The 14,570-nt window shown below is 40.7% G+C and overlaps 1 protein-coding gene across 1 annotated transcript in view; it reads left to right on the top strand.

The window, feature by feature from the left end:
- The window catches only part of MALRD1 (MAM and LDL receptor class A domain containing 1), a 438,556-nt gene that overhangs the window by 290,081 nt on the left and 133,905 nt on the right, over nucleotides 1–14,570 (top strand). The window contains 1 exon segment of the mRNA XM_030549280.1: nucleotides 14,352–14,532. Coding sequence (XP_030405140.1) covers nucleotides 14,352–14,532 — 181 coding nt within the window.

Below are 14,570 nucleotides of genomic sequence, written 5' to 3'. Positions count from 1 at the left end.
AAATGTGAGCAGTCACTAGGACTTCACATAAACTGTTTTTTATTGATACCATACCATGAAAAGTGTGTGAGGTGCTGTGCAGAAAGTAAGAAGACATCGTTCCAAAGAGTTAAGAAATATATAAAGGACAGGGGATTAATAGACAGTGATATTTAAATAAGCATTGTGTTAGTTCCACAGTTGACTTGGTTTTTTGGGGGGGAGGCAAGGGTTGTTTTACATTTTTGGTGATATTTATCATTTGGTAAAATCTTTGGAGTAAAGGACTAGGATTTGCAGGCCTCTTGGAAAAAGTATGTTTTCAAAAGGAACTTGAAGGAGGAGTGGGTAGGAGCCTATTGCTCATTGGTTAAAAGGGCACTGAGATGCCTTTCAATAGTATGAAAGGAAACCCGGAAGACCCTTTATAAATATGAATAATGTATATTTTGAGACTTTCATGATTAATCTCTTGAAAGATTTCTATCCCTGATGAAAAAGCCTAGAAGAGGATATTTGTTCTTGGGAGACCAGGAATATTTAGCAGTTGTTTTCATTGCCTCCATCCAGTTGGTAAAATCCAGTTTCATTTCCTGTGCATCAGCTGATGTAGATATCAGATGCAAATGAGGTGGGGAAAGATTTTGAATTCCTTTATCACCATGTTATGGGGAGAGAAGGAGAGACATGACAGCAGTAAACAATGGGAATTCAACAATATTTTATTGTACTATCAAGGCAGTTTTTTCAAAGCAGGACTTTTATATTCAGTCTGGAATATCTGGTGTGTCCTTGTGCCAGAGAATTAAAATCTCTTAGGAGGTTACTATGTATTGTTGTGTAAGGAAAAATCACTTATTCCTCTGCATCTGAGGTCAGCACTTAATGTTATTATGAACAGATTATAACATCAGTCTAAACAATTGCATAGTCTTTACTAAACAGGAAAAATAATAAATCTGGTTTAGAAAAGAAAAGGCAATCAAACAAAGGTAGTAAGAAATCCTCACCCTTGTACCTCTTATTCCCAGTGGAAGGATAATCCAATTGGGAACTTCAAGAGGAGTTTGAGCCTAATGAGAGGTTATTTCTTCTGGAGTTATTTTAGCTGAGATCAAGGAGAGTTCTAAGCACCTTAAATTCACCAGATGAAAACAAACCTGAGGAAAATCTGACTTTAAGTTTGGTGAAATCACTATAAAATAATTCCCATCAAACCACAAGAGGAAGTTTTGGATTCCTCTCAGAAAACCCTCACAGATGAGGTATACTCAGAATATAAATTTCCTAATAAGTCTAGATGTGAAAATATACAAATCTAAACTTTTTGCAATATATCTAAAGGTAATTCTCCCATTGTTTTGGGGCAGCTGTCCTTTAGCATGACTGGATGCTGGCAGACTGGAAGTCACGAGTACTATTATTGGAAACCACTGTCAGTTGCTACTCTATTGTTGCTGCTGATGCCTTGACTAGAGCTGGTCAAGAATTTTTTATCAGAAAATACCGAAAAGAGAAATGTTTGGAAAGAATCACTGAGATCCTGTGCAGAGAGGGAAGTGGGGTCATGGAGGATTTGAGGACTGAGGTAAAAGTTGACAGCTGGGATTGGGGACCTGGAATTCAATTAAACTGGAGAAGTGGAGTTTGTTAGCTAGAAATATGGAATAAATGAAGGAGAGAACAAATTTTAGTGGAGGATGTCAGCTTAGTCAACAGATTTATCCACATGATTCTTCACAGTGTGAGTGCAGGAGCAGATGAAGTGGATGTTCAGTCTGAACCAGGAATGTGGGTTGGCATGGAAGACATTGCAAAGGAAACCAAAGAGTCAAGAGTGGAGGAGAGTGAGGAATGAAAAAAAAAAGGAAGGAAGAGAAGGGAGGAGAGGGCTGAAAGCAGACAAAAGGTCATCAACATTGATAGACTGGAAGTCAGAGATGGGCCAAGTGACAGAACATGCTCCAGGGTGAGGAATGTGAAAGGACAGGCCTCCGTGACAGAGGACAGCTGCAGAAGTCAGTTCAAACTATGGAGTCCAGGACACTGCAAAAGCCAGGAGCTGGAGGGAGTGAGCTCTGAAAAGGTCATGAATGGCTGTGAACTTTGTAGAGATGGAATGGTGATTTAGAGACAGCAAGAGCAGGAATGAAGATGAAGAGGGATGGATGGGAGGTTGGGAATGGTGTCACGAGAGGGGCAGAGGTGATGGTGGTGGGACTGATGTGGCAGACGGAGAGGTTCAGGATGGAGGGATATCAGGGATGTGGCAAATGTCACCCGAATTGAGGAGGAGGAAGTAGATGTAGGACCTAGATTGATAGTGGTAGAGAGGGGAAGGTGGAAGTAGGGCTGGTGGGAACTGTAAAGGGGTGAAAGTGACAAGGTGGAGGAAATGAAGCCTGTGGGGGAAAGGAAGGAGGAAGGAGAAGAAGGATGGTACTATGAGGCCGAAGAGGTGTGTGGTGGGAGCTAGGAATAAATGACAGGTGGACAAGATTACACAAACTCACAAAGCAGAGTTTGAGAAGTGCTGTGAATGTACTTTTACATTGCTCCACGCTGATAGGGAAAGTAACAACCAGAGTGATCACCACACACACACAAGCAGCAGCACTGGTATTAGTACCAGAAATAACAACTCTTCAACATCCTTTATTACTCTAATGGAACATATGGTTAGCCTGGGCCTTTCGCCATCAGCCCAGGTTGAAGCAGCAGTTCAGATAAACTCAATATGTGCATGTGTCAGTACAAAAATAGCTTCACAACAAACAACAAAGAAACAAAAAGTCTCTCTCAGTGATCTGCAACCTTTTCTGGACTGAGTCAGCTTTCTTCTTATTGTCATATTTGCTGCATTGTTTTATGTCAATACACATATGTATAGTATGAGAGGGGTAGCCGTATTAGTCTGGATATGTAAAAAGCAACAAAGCGTCCTGTGGCACCTTATAGACTAACAGACGTTTTGGAGCATGAGTTTTTGTGGGTGAATACCCACTTCGTCGGATGCATGTAGTGAAAATTTCAAGGGGCAGGTATATGTATGCAAGCAAGAAGCAGGCTAGAGATAACGAGGTTAGTTCAGTCAGGGAGGATGAAGCCCTCTTCTAGCAGCTGAGGTATGAAAACCAAGGGAGGAGAAACGGGTTTTGTATTTGACAAGCCATTCACAGTCTTTGCAGAAATACAGACAGATATCATCTTCCTTTCCAAATGCAAACAGATGGACATCATACCAAATGGACTAAAGGTAAAAAATCCACTGCTATCTACATACTACACAGACCACAGTGAGATTATGCCATACTCTATCAAAGAAACTGAGGAAGCACCTGATCAGCATCCTATACAGCAAACAGGAAAAAAACAAAAAAGAGCTCTCCAACCTGGAGACTCTCATAAATAATCAAACTTCCATACAAACGGACTTCACTAAAATAAGACAGGAGATCTACATTACTCACTTCACCTCTCTACAAAGGAAATAGGACTGTAAGCTGTCTAAACTCCTACCTGCTACATGGGGCCACAACCGTGGTACCCCTAACCCACCCAGCAATATCATCAATCTATCCAACCACACACTCAGCCCAGAAGAAAAGTCTGTCCTATCTCGGGGAGTCTCTTTCTGCCCTGCCACCCCCACTAACATGATACAGTTCTGCGGCAATCTGGAAGCCTACTTTTGCCGTCTCCGACTCAAAGAATACTTTCAGTATAACACTGAACAGCCCACTGATACACAGTTACCCTTCCACCAACAGCACAAGAAGAAAAACTCCACATGTACTCCTCCTGAGAGTCAAATGACAGTCTGGACCTATACATAGAATGCTTCCGCTGACGTGCACAGGCAGAAATTGTGGAAAAACAACATTGCTTGCCTCATAACCTAAGTTGTGCAGAACGCAATGCCATCTACAGCCTCAGAAACCACCCTGACATTATAATCAAAGAGGCTGATAAAGGAGGTGCTGTTGTCATCATGAACATGTCTGACTACCAAAAGGAGCCCACCAGACAACTCTCCAATACCAAATTCTACAGACCACTTCCCTCAGATCACACTGAGGAATACACTAAGAAACCGCACCATCTACTTAGGACACTCCCTACACTAACACCGGAACAAATCAACATACCCTTAGAGCCTCGACCAGGGTTATTCTATCTACTACCCAAGATCCACAAACCCGGAAATTCTGGACGCCCCATCATCTCGGGCATTGGCACTCTCACTGAAGGACTGTCTGGCTATGTGGACTCTCTGCTCAGACCCTATGCCACCAGCACTCCCAGCTATCTCTGTGACACCACTGATTTCCTGAGGAAACTACAATGCATTGGTGACCTTCCAGAAAACACCATCATAGACACTATGGATGTAGAGGCTCTCTACACAAACATCCCACACACAGATGGAATACAAGCTGTCAGGAACAGTATCCCTGATGATGCCACAGCACAACTGGTTGCTGAGCTCTGTGCCTTTATCCTCACACACAACTATTTCAAATTTGATGACAATATATACCTCCAGATCAGTGGCATCGCTATGGGCACCTGCATGGCCCCACAATATGCCAACATTTTTATGGCCGACCTGGCACAACGCTTCCTCAGCTCTCATCCACTCACGCCCCTTCTCTACCTACATTACACTGATGACATCTTCATCTGGACCCATGGGAAGGAGACTCTGGAAAAATTCCACCATGATTTCAACAGCTTCCACCCCACCATCAGCCTCAACCTCAACCAATCTACACAGGAAGTCCACTTCCTAGACACTACGGTGCAAATAAGTGATGGTCACATCAACACCACCCTATACTGAAAACCTACCTACTGCTGTGCCTACCTTCATGCCTCCAGCTTCCATCCCAGGCACACCACACGATCCATTGTCTACAGCCAAGTACTGAGGTACAATTGCATCTGCTCTAACCTCTCAGACAGAGACCAACACCTACAAAATCTCCACCAAGCATTCTCAAAACTACAATACTCACATGAGGAAATAAGGAGACAGATCAACAGAGCCAGACGTGTACCCAGAAACCTCCTACTGCAAGACAAACCCAAGAAAGAAACCAACAGGACTCCACTGGCCATCACATACAGTCCCTAGCTAAAACCCCTCCAACACATCATCAGGGATCTACAACCCATCCTGGACAATGAACCCACACTTTCACAGGCCTTGGGTGGCAGGTCAGTCCTCACCCACAGACAACCTGCCAACCTAAAGCATATTCTCACCAGTAACTGCACACACTGCACCATAGTAACTCTAACTCAGGAACCAATCCAGCAACAAACCTTGATGCCAATTCTGCCCACATATCTACACCAATGACACCATCACAGGACCTAACCAGATCAACCACACCATCACCGGTTCATTCACCTGCACGTCCACCAATGTAATATACGCCATCATATGCCAGCAATGCCCGTCTGCTATGTACATTGGCCAAACTGGACAGTCTCTACGGAAAAGGATAAATGGACACGAATCAGATATCAGGAATGGCAATATACAAAAACCTGTAGGAGAACACTTCAACCTCCCTAGCTGCACAATAGCAGATCTTAAGGTGGCCATCCTGCAGCAAAAAAACTTCAGGCCCGGACTTCAAAGAGAAACTGCTGAGCTTCAGTTCATCTGCAAATTTGACACCATCAGCTCAGGATTAAACAAAGACTGTGAATGGCTTGCCAACTGCAAAACCAGTTTCTCCTCCCTTGGTTTTCACAGCTCAGCTGCTAGAAGAGGGCCTCATCCTCCCTGACCTCGTTATCTCTTGTCTGCTTCTTGCTTGCATATATATACCTGCCCCTTGAAATTTCCACTACATGCATCCGACGAAGTGGGTATTCACCCACGAAAGCTCATGCTCCAAAATGTCTGTTAGTCTATAAGGTGCCACAGGACTCTTTGTTGCTTTTCACATATGTATACATTCAATACATAAGGGTCACAGGATGACTAGATGCAATAGGAAGGTCAAAGGCAAAGCATAGATTATTTGTTTATTTCACCCTGGAGTTATGTTTGTTTTTATAAAACACACAGTATGAAGGTAAAAAAGAAATGCTGGTGCCTAAACAGAATGAATGGCTGGAGAATGCCATAAACAAAACAATAATTCCTAAAGAGAATCCAGAATATAGTCAGAATGAGCTGTGAACTGCTGATGCCAGGTACAGACCAGAAAAAAGGTGCACCTTACATCCTACCTCACACTGAGCCAGCTTCACTGACTGGCATATGTTGGGAGGGGAAAGGGAGCAGAGACAAGGAAGCTCTCTCTATCTGCCTGCTTCCATCCCTTTTTTGCCCGTTCACTTCCAGTTGGTGGCAGCCACAGTGCAAGGGCTGCGTTGTTCAGGGGACCTGAAGCTCTGGTTAAACAGTCGTAAATGCAGCTGTGTAGAGGAGGGTGTGTCTCACTGTCTTCTAGTTTCCTGTGTGCAGCTGTGGTAGGCCAAGTGCTAGCTAGCTCTACATGCTGTGTGCAAGATACTACTATAATATATATGCAGAAAATCATTTAATCAAGTCAAGTCATGGACAGAAATGGAAATCTAGTTTCCTGGCACCCTGTATGACTGTCTCTCTGGCTTTTTGAGATAGGAGGATACATCTCCTCCACTTTTACAAAATGTACATGTGAAAAAATTTGAGCAAAAGGGTATTTTTGCATATGTGCACAGCAGGGCCGGTGCTAGGATGTTTCGCGCCCTAGGTGAAACTTCCACATTGCGCCCCCTCCTCACACCTCTGCCCTGAGGTGCGCCCACCCACCCCTTATGGCAGCTCCCCCCCTCATCCCTGAGGCACCCCCCTTGTGGCAGCTCCCCACCCCACCCCACCCCGCCCCGAGGCACCCCGCCCCCGCTCCAGTTCACCCCTGCTCCACGCATGAGCACGAGCACCCCAAGCATGCCGTGGCTGCTTCACTTCTCCCGCCTCCCAGGCTTGTGGTACCTAAGCTGATTGACGCCACAAGCCTGGGAGGCGGGAGAAGTGAAGCAGCCATGGCGTGCTCGGGGAGGAGATGGGACAGGGGTGAGTTGGGGCGGGGAGTTCCCCTGAGTGCCACGCCCCCCGTTACTTGCTGCAGGCGTCCCTCCACACGCTCCCCTGCCACAGCTCCCTTAGCCTAAATGCCAGCAGCGACTGGGGTGGCCAAAGATCCAGGCTCCGGTCGCTGCTGAAGAAAATGGCGCCCCCCCAAATCCTAGCACCTTAGGCAACTGCCTAGGTAGCCTAAATGGTTACACTGGCCCTGGTGCACACCTCAGTGTGAAAGTATTACATCTTCTGTGATTGCCCAAAGAATCAACACTTTGAGGCTGTGACATCATACAAAATGGCTTGGTAACAAATTTTGCACGCGTTTTTATGAAAATGTTTAATCAATTTCACCCACTACTTTTAGCACTGCTTTTGCACATACTATGGTAATGAGCGTGGCATCAGAACCTGAAGAGAAAAAAATGGAATAGTTAGTCAAAATGCCCTTGAAATCAATAGGAATTTGACTGAATAAGGAGTGATAAATTTGGGCCCCTGATATGGTTAAATGGGGTACATTTAGGCCCTGATCCTGCATGAATTTACATAGGCTCAACTTTACACACTGATAATTGATCCATTGACTTTCATATGCATAAAGTTAAGCACATGCTTAAATCTTTACCATATTAAGACTCCCAATTCTGCAATGCCCAGAGGTATTGGATATTTCTACTTTATTTCAATTAAATGCTTAAATTGATAGGAATTCTATCATCATTTAGCATTTTTAATATCCGCTTCATTTTAAGGCTGTGTTTAATTCCCCAATCAATAGATGTTACTCTACTTCTTTTTTGTACAATTAATGAGTGGTTTCTTTCTAATAATGTTGGGGAAGTTTTCCCATACCAAAGAGATTTCAAGGGCAGACTGCATGTATGTGCAGACACAACAAAACGATTAAATGCACTTAAATGCCAGAGAATGCTTCTGTTATGTTTTATCTACTATGCTGTAAAACTAAAAGCCAAATGCTACTCTTGGTGTTCATCCATTTTATTTGTGTGCTGGATAGATGAGAGTGATTTCCAAATTTTAAACCAATTAACCCTAATAAATTGTAATCCTGTTTTAGAGATTGTTCAAGGAGAATAGAATCAAAGGGATGGATATTTTGGAGTTATTGAAACCTTTACCACATAATGTTGCCTATGTATTTTATGAATAAAAAATAATACATGAATGAAATAAAATTAGATTTGACAATCAATTTTACAAACTTTGTTTCAATCAATGTTCATTATATTGCATTTACCCACTAGAAGTCCCAGGTCATCCTAGAATCTTTACTCCTGATTTCAATCCTTCACCTTAGTTCCCCCAAAAAGGAACATTTTAATATACACTTCTGCTTTCAGGCTGTAGCTCCAAAGGAACCGTTAGAGAGAGACCCACATTCACTTGACTAAAGAATTCCCATCGCCCTTAATTCTGTTGCTTGTATGCCGAAAAGGGGGCTTGACACACCTGCTGAATGGATCTATAACATTTGAAGGCAGAGAAACAGAATGAGTACAGGAGTTTCATTGTAAGCAAATTAGTTATGTAAGTCATAATTGATTTCAATCAACATCCATCTCATTTATATTGCTAAGTACCAATGAGAGGCCTTTGTATGTTATTTTATCTTTAATCATGCCATAGGTTCTAAATCAATGAGACATTACAAAGGGTCAGAGGCGAAGTTTGCAGTGTGTGTCTATGCGCAGTCATTACATGACCCATGAGAGCTAGCTAATAATGAGACACTATGTATAGGGCCATCAGTTCAATGCTGTTGGAGTCAATCACTTAGTCGCACATCAGTTTTTTCAATGTGTGTTGTGTCTCAGAACATCCTTTTAATACAGGTACCAGCAATTTCATGCTTAAATTATTAGGTAATTTGTAAAACCGATGAATAAAATATTTGTGTACATGCATTGCTTATGTAATATCCAAAGTGCTCCGCTTCACTTCTCTACCGGTCTCAGTTGCCATAACATTGTATGATGCAGTATTATTCACATAAGCATGCTCCCAACAGTCACAGCATATACAGAGATATTATTCATCTTTTTGCTTCCCTGCCTACCTTTACTTTTGCCTCCATACCTTTTAGATTTTGCTTGTTTGCAAACTGTTTGCTGTGATTCTTCATTATTGATCATATTCAACCGATGACCTACATCACATGATGTTTGTTCAGCTTGATTAGATGACTAATTTTTTTTTTAAATTGGAGAATAACAAATAACTTTAAGGTGGATAGACATTAAAATATGGCTTGAATATATGTTGCTGACAACTCAAGTTCTCTGTCTCTCTGCCCTTGTAACTACCTGGTGGCAATGCTATACAGACCATATGTTCCACCTCTCAAGATGAGCCTATTGAGTCTCATTGATTGATATGCACAATCCAATCCTTAGCTAAAGACAATGAGACTCAATAGGCTCATCTCAAGAGGTGGAACATATTGTCTGTGTAGCATTAATCAAGCTAAAACTATAATATAAAATTCCTAGGAAAGGAAAACTCTGATAAGAAATTTCCCAGCTACTGTTAGTTTTACAAGCTAAGGACTTCCATAACTTACTTGTGGATGAAACTTCCACCTCTCTTGGTTTAGAAAAGAAGAATCCCTATGAGGCAACAGACAAGTGTAAATGCCCCCTTCCAGTGCAGAGTACCCCATTGTCTCGTATTTGTTAATTAAGAACTAGAGAAGTGGAGAAAAATATGTTGGTTTAAATTATTTAGGGTTAGCCTGACTGATGATCCAAAAACCTGAAAGCGCCAAAGATCAAACTTCCTGGTACCTCAGGAACTTTCTCTCTCTCTCTTTCCTTCCTTCCTTCCTTCTCTCTCTCTCTCGCTGTACATATATATATAATTTCACACCAACTTGGAAAGAATATATTTGTTTGCTTTGTGAATCAGATAGAAATCTCTATATGTGAATAATCTATCTTGTTCTTCTAATGTAATGTCTCACATCCTATGATAAGCCTTGAAAGATGTGAAGAATGTCAGATATAATCAAAGATTTATCAAATCAATCAAATCAAAGTACTGCATGTCTACAAGATTTAGAAGATCATAAGGAATTTTGTTTGTTTTCTCTGATTAATGATTGTTGCACTCCAGAAGCAATAGGAATTGTATGGTACTAGAATGAAAAAAGGAATGTTAAAAGATAGAAGACTCTAGCAAGGGTATAACTTTAGAATGTAAGAGATATTGCTTTAAAGCAGTGGTTCTTAACCTTTACTGCAGCCTGCACCCCTTTGGTTATCAAAAATATGTTCTCGCACCCCTTCTCAAAAATCACTGAAGTAGGTCAGTTCTTTAAACCTAGATATATCATAATTATAGAATGAAAGAGATAGAATTATATATTTATTTTAATTTTGCAGTTAAAATTTAATGCAGTTATCACTAAAAACATATAATGTTAATAAATACATTGGTTTGATGAAACAAAGTAGTTGTACTTACGTGCTTAATTTGTGTTTTTGATGATTTACCTTCTAAAAAATTCTGGCATGTCTCGCACCCCCAGAAAGGGCATCTCGCACTCCCAGGGGATGCATGCACCCTAGGTTAAGAACCACTGCTTTAAAGGGAGGATTTATATTAATAGTTGGTGCAAATAACAAAATACAATCTATGAAATGAATTAAACCCTCCGACTAAAGGAAGCATTGAATAAATTTGTTACGTACTGGTACCATCTACTGGATATCAACAAAACAGCAGAGAAACCAAGAGCTGAAATTGGAGCACTCAGTTGGCACAAATCTAATAGAAATCAAGAGCATAGCCTCCTTCAAAGAGCTCGAAATCAGGGTATATAAATCTGAGGGCTCCACATAGGACCCCAGAGGTTTTCTTCTAGCCACAGAATCCCCAATGTGACCAAAATCTGCACCACCTGGATGGAAAGGACTCTTCCGTATTCCAGGGGTAACAGGATAAGAAGTGGTGAGATTTCATTTCAAAGATTGTATTTTCCCTTTTTTCTTCAACATACAATATTGGAAGTTATCTTGCTGAGCCTACATTCTTTAATGAAACCTCAAGTAACCATATTTTAGGTTTGAACTAATGAGATATCTGTGCCCTCTTTTGTAAGTCCAAGCAAATTGGCTTAAGAGAGGTTGAACCATAAATTTAAGCAATTGCTTTTGATATTCTAAGCTTGTCCCTTTGGACCAATCCATTCATACAGCAGGAACCATTCTCTTACACTTGTCTTGAAGGTACTTTTATCTTTTTTCTTTGGAGAAATACTGGAATGTGTTTCCAGTACTAAGGAATTGATTATTGATAAATCATAAGTAAATGTTATAAGAAATCATGGTTATTTGCTCTGCTCCTTGGCATAACCGCTAAGCCTCAACCCTAGTCTTTGACAGTTGCTTGCCGGACTGTATTGGTTTGTTCAGTACATGCCAAGAACTTGGTTGCATTTGATTGATAAACTATTGATTGTATACTAAAGTGGTTCTGGGTGAGTTAATAAATTGTTGATTAGTTAAGAATAAATAAATGCACCTATGTAAGAAATATTATTTGAATTAAAAGGTGACCTGAGAAGAATTTAGCATTAAATAGTAAGCTAACACTTCTTGAACTCAATTAAAAACAGATTATCCTAGCAGATGCCATTCTAATATTAGCTATAACATTTATCTAATTGGGAAATGTAGTTTGTCAGATTTTAGGTTTAAAATCTAATTGATACCTAGCATATTCAGAAAATGGATCCCATTTCATTCTTACCTGGCAAAATGAAAGCTTGTAAAATAAATTTCTGGCTAACAAACCATTTGTTCTGAACTGTGTGAAAATCTGGGGGCCACAACATTTTCATAAAAAACTGGTATTTGAACAGTCACAGCTATGGATCCACCAATCATATAGTAAATGGATTCCATGATTTTATTCACAAAAATACTTTCCAGTCATTTTTTACTATATGAGGAATTATAATATTGATATTCCTCACCAATGATGCCTCACCAACCTACTAGAATTCTTTGAGGGGGTCAACAATCATGTGAACAAGGGGGCTCCAGTGAATATAGTGTATTTAGATTTTCAGAAAGCCTTTGACAAAGTCCCTCACCAAAGGCTCTTAAGCAAAGTTAGCTGTCATGGGATAAGAGGGAAGGTTCTCTCATGGATTGGTAACCGGTTAAAAGATAGGAAACAAAGAATAAGAATAAATGGTCAGTTTTCAGAATGGAGAGAGGTAAATAGTGGTGTCCCTCAGGGGTCTGTAGTGGGACCAGTCCTATTCAACATATTCATAAATAATCTGGAAAAGGGGGCAAACAGTGAGGTGGCAAAATTTGCAGATGATACAAAACTGCTCAAGATAGTTAAGTCCCAAGCAAGCTGCGAAGAGCTACAAAAGGATCTCTCAAAACTGGGTGACTGGGCAACAAAATGGCAAATGAAATTCAGTGTTAATAAATGCAAAGTAATATACATTGGTAACATAATCTCGACTATACATATAAAATGATGGGATCTAAATGAGGTGTTACCACTCAAGAAAGAGATCTTGGGAGTCATTGTGGATAGTTCTCTAAAAAATCATCCACTCAATGTGCAGCAGCAGTCAAAAAAGCGAACAGAATGTTGGGAATCATTAAGAAAGGGATAGATAATAAGACAGAAAATATCATATTGTCTCTATATAAATCCATGGTACGCCCACATCTTGAATACTGAACGTGTAACCCACACACCTTCTGGGTGTGATGTTCTCTCCCATCTAGTGGCACCGAGACCACGTAGAGAGAGAGATGAATGAGTTTGCTGTACAACTTTAGCTAACAACCAGTCGGCTTTTAGCTCCTGCAGTAGAGGCTCATGCACTGAGCTCCAGAGATCCCCACTTTAATCCTGCTGGCCGACGACCAGCGTCTGTCAACATTACACGTGCAGATGTGGTTGCACCATCTCAAAAAAGATGTATTGGATTTGGAAAAGGTTCAGAAAAGGGCAACAAAAATTATTAGGGGTACGGAACAGCTGCGGTATGAGGAGAAATTAAAAAGACTTGAACTTTTCAGCTTGGAAAAGAGATGACTAAGGGGGATATGAAAGAGGTCTATAAAATTATGACTGATGTGGAGAAAGTAAATAAGGAAGTGTTATTTACTCCTTCGCATAACAAAAGAACTAGGGGCCACCAATTAATAGGCAGCAGGTTTCAAACAAACAAAAGGAAATATTTTTTCACACAACACATAGTCATCCTGTGGAACTCCTTTCCAGAGGATGTTGTGAAGGCCAAGACTATAACAGGGTTCAAAAAGAACTAAATAAATTCATGGAGGATAGATCTATCAATGGCTATTATCCAGGATGGGCAGGGATGGAGTCCCTAGCCTCTATTTGCCAGAACCTAGCAATGGGCAACAGGGGATGGATCACTTGATGATTATCTGTTCTGTTCATTCTCTCTGGGGCTCCTGGCATTGGCCACTGCTGGAAGACAGGATACTGGGCTAGATGGACCTTTGGTCTGACCCAGTATGACCATTCTTATGTTCTATTCAAATACTAAGCATAATGTATGCTGTACATCTGCTAGGCTTGTGTACTGTGATTTAACTACAGGATTTTGAGGCTAATTTTTTATGTACATTGGCACACATAATTCAGGATGTTACTGTTTCCATTTAAAGCATATAGGGTAGACCTATGGATTTCTTATCTTTGTTAGTTTTCTTATTACATTTATTACCATGGTAACAATTGTAAAAAAAAGTCCCTATTTGAGAGAGATCCCCTATATTTAAAATTGAAGAAATACCCTTGTAACCAGTAATATATTTCTAAACACAAAGAATGCACCAGAGTGGGGTATAAAGTCGAATGTACTGCTGCTGACATTTTTGATCACTAGCATTTACACAAACCAGCTTTAAGTATCACAGTGGGTATTCTCAGAATGATAAGAGAGACTGATTCATGTGTGTGGAAGTGTAAGATAACAACATACACTGCTTTGAAGTTTAGTCATACACGCAGTAATTTGTGTATTAGTGCTCCATCCATTATAGATGTTTATGTGATATGTATGATAGTCTCTTCTTCTTACTCATTTTACCTCTCTATCCCAGCAAAGCATGTGTCAATCATTTATTGACAAAACTCACTATAATACTGGAGTATCAAGGGACATATCCCAGCACCTTCTCTTTGTCTGCTAAATTACTATTATGTGAAATCTGTGCTTTATATATACCTTACTATACATATGTCCTTTCATCTTCAGACTGATAACGGCCTTTCAAAAGTATGGAGTGAGTCTGGGAACCCTGGTGATGAATGGAGGAAAGCAGAATTGCGCTTGGGGAAGCTGAGGAATTTTGAAGTCATATTTGAAGGCATTCGTGCCAAAGACCTAGGTGGAGGAGCAGCAATAGATGATGTTGAGTTCAAGAATTGCACCACAAGTAAGTGTAAGAGACTTGTTTTCTGTGGAAATAGCTAG

This window comes from Gopherus evgoodei, chromosome 2, assembly GCF_007399415.2.
Source record: "Gopherus evgoodei ecotype Sinaloan lineage chromosome 2, rGopEvg1_v1.p, whole genome shotgun sequence".
Classification (NCBI taxonomy): Eukaryota; Metazoa; Chordata; order Testudines; family Testudinidae; genus Gopherus; species Gopherus evgoodei.
The sequence above is the reverse complement of the archived record's forward strand: the minus strand, read 5'-3'. Positions and strand labels throughout refer to the sequence as shown.